General features: G+C 43.4%; 1 protein-coding gene across 1 annotated transcript; it reads left to right on the plus strand.

Moving 5' to 3' along the window:
* Positions 1-428: 428 nt before the first annotated feature.
* On the plus strand, positions 429-10115 carry LOC142217558 (guanylate-binding protein 6-like). The gene is made up of 11 exons (XM_075285847.1): positions 429-449; positions 1216-1418; positions 1547-1674; positions 3673-3782; positions 5130-5317; positions 5684-5932; positions 6013-6293; positions 7045-7257; positions 7376-7478; positions 9196-9389; positions 9858-10115. The coding sequence occupies exons 2-11, from the start codon at positions 1238-1240 to the stop codon at positions 10074-10076; spliced, it is 1866 nt and encodes a 621-aa protein (XP_075141948.1). The 5' UTR covers positions 429-449; positions 1216-1237; the 3' UTR covers positions 10077-10115.
* The last annotated feature ends 1674 nt before the right edge of the window (positions 10116-11789 follow it).

Here is an 11789-nt window from a genome sequence, read left to right on the forward strand (position 1 = left end):
TGGTGGGCCACATGTGGCCCGAGGGCCGCAGTTTGAGGACCCCTGCTCTAGACACTAGATTATAATGCAGCAGTCATTTCAGGTCACCAGAAACAAATCTCCACTATTTTGGTTTAATTATAAGTCCTACAAGCAGCACTTTTCTCTCCACCGAACAGAAACCACACGGACCTCATTACAGTCTATGGGGTCCGTGGGTTTCCAAAGGTAACCGCCTTTTTATGCAGGTTAGATCTCCTTTCAGGGGTCTCCAAGCAGACCCCTGAACGAAACCCATATGCAGATGTGAACAGGGCCTAAGCAGTAATTCTGTATAGCAGTTCTATTGAAAATGCAATTGCCTGCCCCTCCCCTATTGACACGCACAGAAAGTGAAAGAGAGGAAACCATACAACATTGCATAAGAAGAACGATCTGCAGGAGAAACAGACAGTAAGACGAGTGAGTGGGTAAGTAGATCCACCACACAGTACAACTTCATCAATACGTATGTTGTATCGCTTCCTACAGAGTTTCATGTCATCTAAAAGAAAATAGGATAAAAATACACATCCTGTATATATGGAGAGTGCACAGTATCACTTCTCTTGTCCTGTATACTAGGTGTAATTCTCAGTATCTGTTCTTAGCCTGTATATATGGGCTGTGCACAGTACCACTTCTCTTGTCCTGGGCATGAACTTTATTTTCAGGAACATCTTGCACCCTGGTTACCTCTGAGCTCGGATCAGACATTCTTGAGGTCCTCTATGATAAGTCTGATGGGACTGGAATTTTGTGTATATGAAAAACAGCGTACATTGGGATGTCTTTGGAGTATGGGAGGAAATCCATGCAAAAATGAGGAGAACATACAAACTCATTGCAGGCGTTGTCCTTGGCAGGATTCGAACCCAGGACTCTAGTTTCGCAAGCCTGCAGTGCATAACCACTGAGCCACCATGTTGCCCCCGCTTGACCCTTCTAAAGTCTGTTGAATAGGGTGGACACCAAGTCATTTAGCACAGCCAGCAGGGTATCTATTAAGACTGGTATACAGGACGCCAATGTTAATAAATCCCCCTGATGTGTGTATGATACGGATGGGATATTAGATTGTTAGCTCCTGCGGTCAGGGCTGATGTGGTACATTCTGTGATATCTTGGTACCATATCATGTATTAGATTGTGCTTGTTATGTTCATTATTTCCCATGTTATGTTTTTTTCCTATTAGGCGCGTTTCATTCCCATTACATATGGAGATGGATCTCCCAGTTTGTCTGATCGAAAACACAGCAGATGGAAAACTTCGGGTTAACGCCGAAGCCACCGAGATCTTGTCTAAAATTAGCCAGCCGGTGGTGGTGGTAGCCATTGTAGGCCTGTATAGGACAGGGAAGTCCTACCTTATGAACAAGTTGGCCAGATGTCAGAAATGTGAGTCACTTTGGGGAATTGGATCACGTATTATATACAGAACATGTATAGTGTGAAAATATCAAAATAATATGCAACATACTCAGCTCTGCTACATCTTCCAGCGTCTGTATCTGCTCTTCATGCAGGCTTTGATTTGGGATCTACTGTACAAGCTAAGACCAAGGGTATCTGGATGCAATGTCTTCCTCATCCTACTAGGGAGGGTCACACTCTGGTTCTGCTGGACACAGAAGGTCTGGGAGATGTGGAGAAGGTCAGTCAACAGCAAAATGCTAAAATATACCTAATGTATCACAGCGCTCCGCTATGCGGCTTGTTACAAAGGCCCACAGTCTTTTGCGGGCGTGATTTTGCGGCGGGCGCAAAATAGCAACAGAAAACAATGGGAGTGTATACGGCCCGCAAAAGCTCCCGCGGCATCTACGTACCACATTACGAGCCAAAATACTCAGTGTGAACCCGGCCTTAAAGAGGACCTTTAAGCACATTAACCAACTCAATTGCTTTGTATCTTTTAGTAAGTGCCGCTCTGATTCCAGCACAGTTGGAATGTTTTCTCTAGCTCTCACCATTCCTGAGCAATCAGTGCTGTTAGTTTCAGCATACAGAATCCAGGATGATGCCTAATGGAAGTGACACAAAATGAATATGAATGTTTTTTTAAAATTTTTGTCACCTCCATTGGGTCTCCACCTCCTACACTTTGGGGTCTGAGGAGACCATTTTAATTTCTTTGAAAAGAATCACCATTTGTTTGGTTTATTTAAAAAACAAACTGTAATGTCTCTGCTGTTCGGGTCTTTGCGGCGTAGGAGGTGTGTTCAGTTTGATTGTTTGCTTAGAGTTTTTTGTTGCACTGTGTGGATACTGCTCTATTACCTCACCTCTGTAATTGAATTCCCACCACCCCCATCTCCTGCACCTTGTTTCCCTCTGTTAATAGTTAATCTTGCCTGTGTGATTGACAGCCTGTCTATCAATCAAGTCTGGGGCAGGTCCTGGACTCCCTATATACAGGTCATCAGCCCACACAGGCTTGCTGGCTATTTTGAATCTGTCCTGTGACTTGTCCTTGCTAGATTCCTACCTGCTCTTTCTATTGTGTTACTCAACTCCGATCATTGACTTCCCTTGTGACTATTCTCTTGGATTTCGATTTTGTATTGCTTTGTCTCTCTGGCTTTGACCCTTGGCTTTCTGACTTCGCTTCTGCGTTGTTTTGTCCTGTCTTGTTCTGTGTGACACTTATTTCTAGGAAGGGTTTTGGCGCCCAGTTGTCGTCTGTCGCTTAGGACAGTTCAGGCAACTAGGAAGGGACGTGCTGGCTTATGTTTAGGGCTCACTGTCTCTGCTTTTTCTTTCTTCCATTGTTCCAGCAGCATCACTAGGGGATTGCACAATTAGCAATTCCCTTACACAATTTGGAATATTTGGGACTAGCCTCTTTAAGGCCGAAACGTTTCGCCCATCTCTATCATAGACTATAGGCATCAATAACTTTTTTCTGGAGAAGAGACTTGTTGAAGGCTATAATTTATTTCCCCCATAGTACACAACCTAGATATCTGTGGAAAACTGACAGTCATTTTGAATCTTGTCTGCATAATATCATGACTAGAGATGAGCGAACAGCAAAATGTTCAAAATTCGAGATTCATTTCGAGTAGCCCCTCAATATTCGACTACTCGAATTGAATATCGAACCCCATTATAGTTTATGGGGGGAAAATGCTCGTTTCAGGGGTAGACAACATTCGATCAAATTATACTTACCAAGTCCACGAGTGAGGGTCGGGCTGGATCCTCCGAGAAGTCTTCTCCTTGCAGCGTCCCCGCGGCATCTTCCGGCTCTGAATTCACTCTGTCAGGCATCGGGCCTGGGCAGAGGCGACTGTGCATGCCCGCACTACAAGGCCCGATGCCTGGCAGAGTGAATTCAGAGCCGGAAGACGCCGCGGGGAAGCTGCACGGAGAAGACTTCTAAAGGTAGGAGAAGAACCAGCGTTGATTGGCCGACTGTATAGCATTCGGCCGATCAATGCTGGTTCTGCATCGAACTTTTCCATTTGAATAGCGAGTGGAATTCGATCGAGTACGAGTATTTCGAATACCGTAGTATTCCATCGAATACCTGCTCGATCAAATACTACTCACTCATCTCTAATCATGAACGTAAGTAATTCCAGATTTCTAGGGACAGAACTTGAGGAGTTTTAAGAACTTGTGGTCTGGTAATATTCTGCTGTTACAGGGAGACAAGATGCATGACATGTGGATCTTCTGCCTGGCCGTTCTTCTGAGCAGCGCCCTGGTCTACAATAGCAAAGCCGTTATTAATGAAGACGCCATTGAGAAACTACAGTATCCTTAAAAAGCAGTCAATATAAGCTGAAAACAGAGAAGTCAGACACTGTTCTGTCTACATTTATGCCAAAATTTATGGTGCACGAAGAGAATCTCCTTTTTCATATGACACCAAAAACTCCGATATAAATGTCCGATATACCTGTCTCAAGTGACCCCCACCCTCATTTTCTCTACTTATTGCACAGCCCCTATTCCATACACAATAACATTCAGTGAGAGGCAGGAACAGCTTGCAATACAGAAGCAAGGGAAAGTAAAAAAAAATGCAGGATTCACAAAAATAATCCAAAATCGTATAGTAACAAAGAAGCACAAAATGGCGCAGCAGCATTCTGCAATTCTGTGATAAATGCAGAATTTTTGGTGCATATCGTTGCATTCGCCAGGAGCTGCTGCATCTTTTAGGGCTACTTCACATGGGGCTCCGCATGAACACATTACATCGTGGCAGCTGCGACAGGATGCTGGTGCAGTGCACCACCATTCTGTCACGGCTTTTCGCTCCGGATTAGACCCAAATGAATGGGTCTAGTCCAGACGGCGGTGTCGCAAGGCGGATACCGCGGCTGAATCAGCTGCGCAATCTACCTGAAGATAGGGCAGCTCACTTTATTTTTCCGTGAGCGGGAACAGACCGCTCACAGAAAAAAGAACGCTAGCGGTCTACATAGCCCTCTTTTGAGAGAGCGCGAATTTTGAGGTGGATTCAGCATCAAAATCCGCCCCCTCTTGCCCCATGTGAACTAGCCCTTTGATTTTCTTTTTCATTGCAGGCTCATCAGCTGTATTATGCTTTATATACAGGTATTCCTTGCTTCACTCCCTCATTCTTGTCCTTGTAGTGTGGCCTTCAGCCTGATTCCCCGCTCACTTCCCACATTGTGGTGGAGCCTAAACAGGTTGCGATTATAGGAAACGAGAAGGGTCAAGCTGAAGTATTGTCCCATTCTACTGGGATCCTGATCCTGCTGGAAAACCTTGAGATTGTCTTCCAGCATCTTTTGGCCAACATGGGACCTGAAGTCCTTTGGTCTCATTGGTCACATGGCACGCATTGCCATCATGATGCATGGTCCTTTAGAGATGCCAGAGTATAATAATGGGCGGGGAACTTTAAAAGTTTGGAGTTTGAGGTAAACCTGAATCTTTTTGAAAATTTGAGACAAGTCTGGTTTGTTCCTAACCACTTTGCTCACGTCTAGTAGCTGATGAGCCTTTCTCTATGTCATGTATGATCACAGTGTGACATACCTACACATCTCTAGTTGACTTTTTTGAATGTGCATTGAACTTTTTGAATCGTTGACACTTGGGTCTTTAACCTTTAACTCCCTTCTGCAGTTATGTGAGTGAAATGGCTGAATTTATTAAAGTGAGGTCTAAAGACAATGATAACGATGAAGCAGAGTTTTCCAGATACTTCCCTATCTTCATATGGGCAGTGAGAGACGTCACTTTAAAACTGGTATTCAATGGTAAGCCGATCACTGAGGATGAATACCTGGAGAAGGCCCTGATGATACAGAAAGGTAATGAACCATAATAACAGTACTCTATAGGGAAATAAAAACACACATAGAGGTCACTAATGAGGTTGTAATGAAGGTCCTCTACATAGACATCATTGACGTCACTGGTGGGGCTGTAATGAGTAAGAAAGGTCTTCTCCATAGATACCATAGATGTGACTGAGGTGGCTGTAATAAGAAAAGAAGGTCCTCTCCATAGATATAGATGTGTCTGAGGTGGCTGTATTGAGTAAAGAAGGTCCTCCTCATAGATATCATTGACGTCACTGTTGTGTCTTGGTGTGTCACCATCAGTCATCCAGATTCACAACAAGAATTCTGTACATTTACCTAAATGCTGATACTTCTTTCTGTCAAAAAAAAAAGGCGAAAGCTCCCGGAAGGTTGATCAGCGCAACATGACCAGAGACTGCATCCGCATGTATTTCAAGACTCGGAAATGCTTCATGTTTGACCTTCCCACGGGGGATAAAGAGGTTCTCCAGAACATGGATGAGACATCTGAGGACCAGCTGAGTAAGGCATTCATGGCCCAGACAAAGAAATTCTGTGACTATATTTATAATAATGCTGAAGTCAAGTGTGTGGGTGACATGCACAAAGTTACTGGGGAAAGTGAGTATTTACAGGATTGGTTTGAGATTGTGTGTAGATGTAGTTCTTGGATATTTTTGTAACTTCTTCTTCATTCCTAGCCCTGGCAAAATTGGCCACCTTTTACACTGAAGCTATAAGTTCTTCTAATGCTACTTGCATGGAGGATATGGTGGCAAATATTTCTGTGGCAGAAAACACTGCAGCTGTGAAGGAGGCAACAGAATATTATGAGAAAAAAATGAAAGAACAAGTCAAGCTTCCCACCGAGACACTCGACCAGATTCTAGAGCTAAGTGCAGAGTGTGAGAAGGAGGCATCAAAGATATTCTTAAAGAGATCATTCAAGGACACTGAACTCCATTTCCATAAACAATTTTTGGTAAATTGACTTTATAAATTAAGACACAAGAATATAATCTTAGGGAATAATTACAGAAAAAAACTCTAGTAGGATAAGTGGTTATGATCTACTTGGCTTGTGGTTCACACATGGGTTACTCCAGACTGTACTTCATTGCTCAGACAACCAAGGAACTAGAGATGAGCGAACACTGTTCGGATCAGCCGATCCGAACAGCATGCTCCCATAGAAATGAATGGAAGCACCTGTGACGCTGACTTTGCCGGCAGCCGGCCGGCGACACAGGTGCTTCCATTCATTTCTATGGGAGCGTGCTGTTCGGATCGGCTGATCCGAACAGTGTTCGCTCATCTCTACAAGGAACTGCTCTGAGTGACTGATCTGGTTAATGGTGAATGACTCCTCCAATCTAATGAAGTCTTCAAGTCATTTCCAACCACAGTTTCCTTTGCTCACATCCATGCACTGCAGAGCACAACATGGCCAATTGGGAGGACTGTTCGAAAAAGATTAGTTGCAGGCTCACTTCGTAATTTCAATACGTAGAATTAGCTCAAAAATGTTTGTCGTGACCCATTGGTTCAATAAGCAGGTCATAATGATCCCACTAGACTTTAACCTGAAAAAAATGAATGGAAGAGTAGATGGTTGCCCAATAACTTTCCCAGAAATACAAAATGTGAGAATTTTTGTCTAGTGCTAATGGTATAGGAGGTAATGTAATTTTTTTCTTGAGTAGTTCTTTGAATTTGTCTTCATATATCTGTAGGAGATTAAAGAGCAGAAAAAAAGTGAATTTTTAAAGAGGAACGACATGGAGTCTCGTAGATATTGTGAGAAGTTGATCAAAGAGCTTTCCAAAGACCTCGAGAACTCCTTGACTAAAGGGTCATATGTGACATTGGGCGGGTACCAGATATTTAAAGAGGAAATGGAACGTATTGAAGAGAAATACAATAATGAACCAAGAAAGGGCACAAAGGTGGGTATGGGGTGACTGGACATTACTGCAGAAATGCATCCATAAGAGCCATACTATGATAGTCCCAAGAGATGATTCAATTAACTTTCTCTATTAACTTATTTACTATCATTTTTAGGCTGGGGATGTTCTTCAGGACTTTAAGAAGTCCAAGGAAATGATTAGCATTACCATCATGATGAATGATAAAGCTCTGAGTGACCAGCAGAAGAAAATAGAAGGTAAGTGACCACAAAACAACAACGGGTTTGGTGAATGAGTGTGATAAATTTTCCGCAGGACACATCCAAACAATCCAATGATGGCGAAAACTCTAATCTCTTATTATCTACTTCAGCCTTTACTCCATAGACCTGTATGTGCCTTATCTACTTGTACTTCATTATGCCTCTTTTTCATGGATCTCTCTGTCTCTGTGCTCCGTGGATCTCTCTGTCTCTGTGCTCCATGAATCTCTCTGTGTCTATGCTCCATGGATCTCTCTGTCTCTGTGGTCCATGGATCTCTGTCTCTGTGATCCATGGATTCTCTGTGTCTGTGCACCACAGATTTCTCTGTGTCTGTGCTCCATGGATCTCTCTGTCTTTGTCCTCCATGGATTCCCTGTCTCTGTGGTCCATTGATCTTTCTGTCTCTGTGCTCCATGGATCTCTCTGTCTCTGTGCTCCATAGATCTCTCTGTCTCTGTGGTCCATGGATCTCTCTGTGTCTGTGGTCCATAGATCTCTCTGTCTCTGTGCTCCATAGATTTCTCTGTGTCTGTACTCCATGGATCTCTCTGTCTCTGTGCTCCATGGATCTCTCTGTCTCTGTGGTCCATAAATCTCTCTGTCTCTGTGCTCCATGGATTCTCTGTGTTTGTGCACCATGGATCTCTTTGTGTCTGTGCTCCATGTATCTCTATGTCTCTGTCCTCCATGGATTCTCTGTGTTTGTGGTCCATGGATCTCTCTGTGTCTGTGCTCCATGGATTCTCTGTGTCTGTGCAACATGGATTTCTCTGTCTCTGTCCTCCATGGATTCTCTCTGTCTCTGTCCTCCATGGATTCTCTCTGTCTCTGTCCTCCATGGATCTCTCTGTGTCTTTGCTCTATGGATCTCTCTGTCTCTGTCCTCCATGGATTCTCTGTGTTTGTGGTCCATGGATCTCTCTGTGTCTGTGCTCCATGGATCTCTGTCTCTGTGGTCCATGGATTTCTCTGTCTCTGTGCTCCATGGATCTCTCTGTGGTCCATGGATCACTCTTTGTCTGTGCTCCATGGATCTCTATTTGTCTGTGCTCCATGGATCTCTCTTTCTCTGTGGTCCATGGATTTCTCTGTCTCTGTGCTCCATGGATCTCTCTTTCTCTGTGGTCCATAGATCTCTCTGTCTCTGTGCTCCATGGACCTCTCTTTCTCTGTGCTCCATGGATTCTCTGTGTCTGTGCACCATGGATTTCTCTGTGTCTGTCCTCCATGGATTCTCTGTCTCTGTGCTCCATAGATTCTCTGTTTCTTTGCACCATGGATCTCTTTGTCTCTGTGCTCCATGGATCTCTCTGTCTCTGTGCTTCACGGATCTCTCTGTCTGTGTTCCATGGATCTCTCTGTGTCTGTGTTCCATGGATCTCTCTGTGTCTGTGCTCCATGGATCTCTCTGCCTCTGTGGTCCATGGATCTCTCTGTGTCTGTGTTCCATGGATTCTTTGTCTGTGCACCATGAATGTCTCTACTGCATCTACCATGCTATATCTCTGCTTCAAGGACTTCTTTGTACCCTGATTTGTTCCATGAAGGAGATGTAATAATAACCATAATAATAGATCCTACGTGAGGAAATGTTTTTGTGATGTTAGAAGGCTCATTGTTAAATTCATATATGGGCAATATGTGTTTCCGGTCAGCTACATCAAACCCTCACATAAGCCAATATTTCTTCTACATTTTTAAACATCAGAAGACAAAGTGAGTAAAGAAGCAAAGGAACTACAATTGAAAATAGAAGAAAGTCAACGATCTGAGGAGAATAAAAAGATGGAGCATCAAAGGAAGATCATGGAGGAGAACTTTAGAGAACTTGTAGAAAAGGGGAACAACGAGAATCGCTTGCTGATGGAACAATTAAAGTCTATCAGGGGGACTAAGGAAAAAGTACGTAGTCTAAATGTCAATGTCAAAAGCTTATCACCTATAGGGTCTCTTCACACCCCAGCCTTTAATAACTAAAGGTTTATGGGAGGTACTGAAAAATAATAAACACTGGTACTCATCTCCTCCTGCACTCATTACAGTAATCTTTGGTCATCCTCTGACTTCTGAGCTGATATCACCTACCCTGGGGAACCCCTAAGGCCTGAGAATAGAGACCATGACATCAGCCAGGGGGCCATAAGAGGCCAGAAAATTACTGTAATGGACCACCAGATGGGTCAAAAGAGCCCAAGAGAGTTGAGGTAAGATGAGTATCAGTGGTTATGTTTCTGCACCTCCTCTGGATCTCCAACTATTATACTCCAGAGTCTGAAGATATCTTATTCTTATATTATCTTAATATGTGGTCTGGGCTGCTACTTTCTCCCTTGCAGATATTACCATGCCACTTTCCTCTTGTCTTCTCAGGAGCGGGACTTATACAGATCCCAAGGTGATGAAGAACATGCCATGATGTACCAGGAGCAGATTAATGATTTGTCAAGAAAGGAAAAAGAAGCAAAATCCTTTAACTGGTTGCCCCTTGTAGAAGCTGGTTTTATGGCCATTGCTTCGTGTTTCCTGCCACCATCTGTGGTTCTGGCTGGCGCCATCTTCTCGGGGGTGAGGCAGTTGTTTAGAAAATAATTTCTGGCTGAGGAACCAGAAACTATACCAGCGATGAAATACCTCAGACTTTATGAAATAAAATGCTTATTTGAAGATTTCCGTGCCTTATTTTTTGTTTTCTTCTAGACACTTCAATAGATTATTTTTCAGCTAAGTTTTATACCTTATTCATGGATCCAGTTGAAGTCAATGAGTCTGAGCTGAAGTACCACAAGCCACCTCTGGCCAGGTGAGGTGCTATTTCTGGAAGACAAAAGCAATGTTTTATAATATTTTATCACCCCTTCCCACCTACATCCAAATAAAAAAATCACGCATAAGTTTCTCAAAGAAAGATCTGTACACTCGCCTTGGCTGGGTCCCAAGATGACACTGAAAGATAACAGCGGTAGAAATGTAGAAAGAGCAAGAGATTTGGATTCTTACAGCTCGCAAACCAACACTCACACAGATATGATTGCCAAATTCTTCCGATGCAAGGTCTCTAGCAGGGTGTAGTCCCAGTTCTATCTGAACTTATTGACCTCAAATAGAACATTTATTTGGAGTGGAATTCCTAGAGGGAGTATTTAATGACCTAGCCAGGCACGCAAAGGCTGTAACGAAACAACTAAGATACTGCACAGACCAGCCTAACAGAATATATCTACTGCCGCAAGACCTGGAAAACCAAAACCACTTGTGAAAAGTAAGAATCAAGGGTCTCTCCGGGTAATAGGTGACAGACTCCGTGAGAAAGGCTATCTCTGAACTATTGCCGAATACGGTGGCAAAGAGAGTACAGCTTCTATAGCTATAGAAAGAATACATTGAGCGATTAGACCAAAGCCGAGGGAAAATGACCATCCTCCCCCCCCCCCCCCAGAGATGTTATCTGTGGTCTGCAAACTACTGGAGATACAATGAGCAGTGTCCAAAGGGATTCATTTGATAGCAGCCAAGTACAAGTTTTCTTTTGTATTGTTATACCCATCCAGTCCCAACCCAGCCTATTTCTTCCTCCCTAAATCTAAGGCTAAAACGTTTATAACGTCCATTAAATGCGTAAACCTAAACTAAACACCCTCCTCCATGGCTGTCAGCCATTTATGAAGGACTCGAAGCAGGAGACAGAATTGGGTTTTGTAAAAATAGAGATATCAGAGTCGATGGTTTGGCCTACTGACTCATCTACCATGTTTCTAGTACTGTTCAGATGTCTTATCTATCATAGTCTTGATAAAGATAGAGAACCACCACAACAGCACAACAACCATAGACCGTACACGTAGAAGATGATCCAGGAGGAGATGCTTAATGTCCTAGGCTACAGAATTTCTGATTCCTTTATTGTCAGTCCTTGGAAAATGCTACTGATATAGCATTGTTCCTGGTCCATCATACGTCATGGACCTATTTTATAGACTGACTCAAATGGATAGAATCATAAGGCAGAATTATGGGACAAAACCATGAAGAAAAGTTGTGGGACAAAGCCATGAAGTGGTGTTTTGGGGCAGTTTATTGGGTCAGTGCTTTGTATCGGTGTCATGGTGCATGGGGCAGTGTTTTGGAGCGCAGTGTCTTCGTTCAGAATATTGGAGCATAGTCTTAGGACAGTGTCTTGAAGCAACGTCTAGGTCAGGGGTGGGCAATTAATTTTCCCATGTGGCCGCATAAGAAATTGAAACTATGCTAGAGGGCCGCGCCACAGCAAATTTAGCTCCACCCACTTCTACGTTGACTCCGCCC

Source organism: Leptodactylus fuscus, chromosome 8 (genome assembly GCF_031893055.1).
Source record: "Leptodactylus fuscus isolate aLepFus1 chromosome 8, aLepFus1.hap2, whole genome shotgun sequence".
NCBI lineage: Eukaryota > Metazoa > Chordata > Amphibia > Anura > Leptodactylidae > Leptodactylus > Leptodactylus fuscus.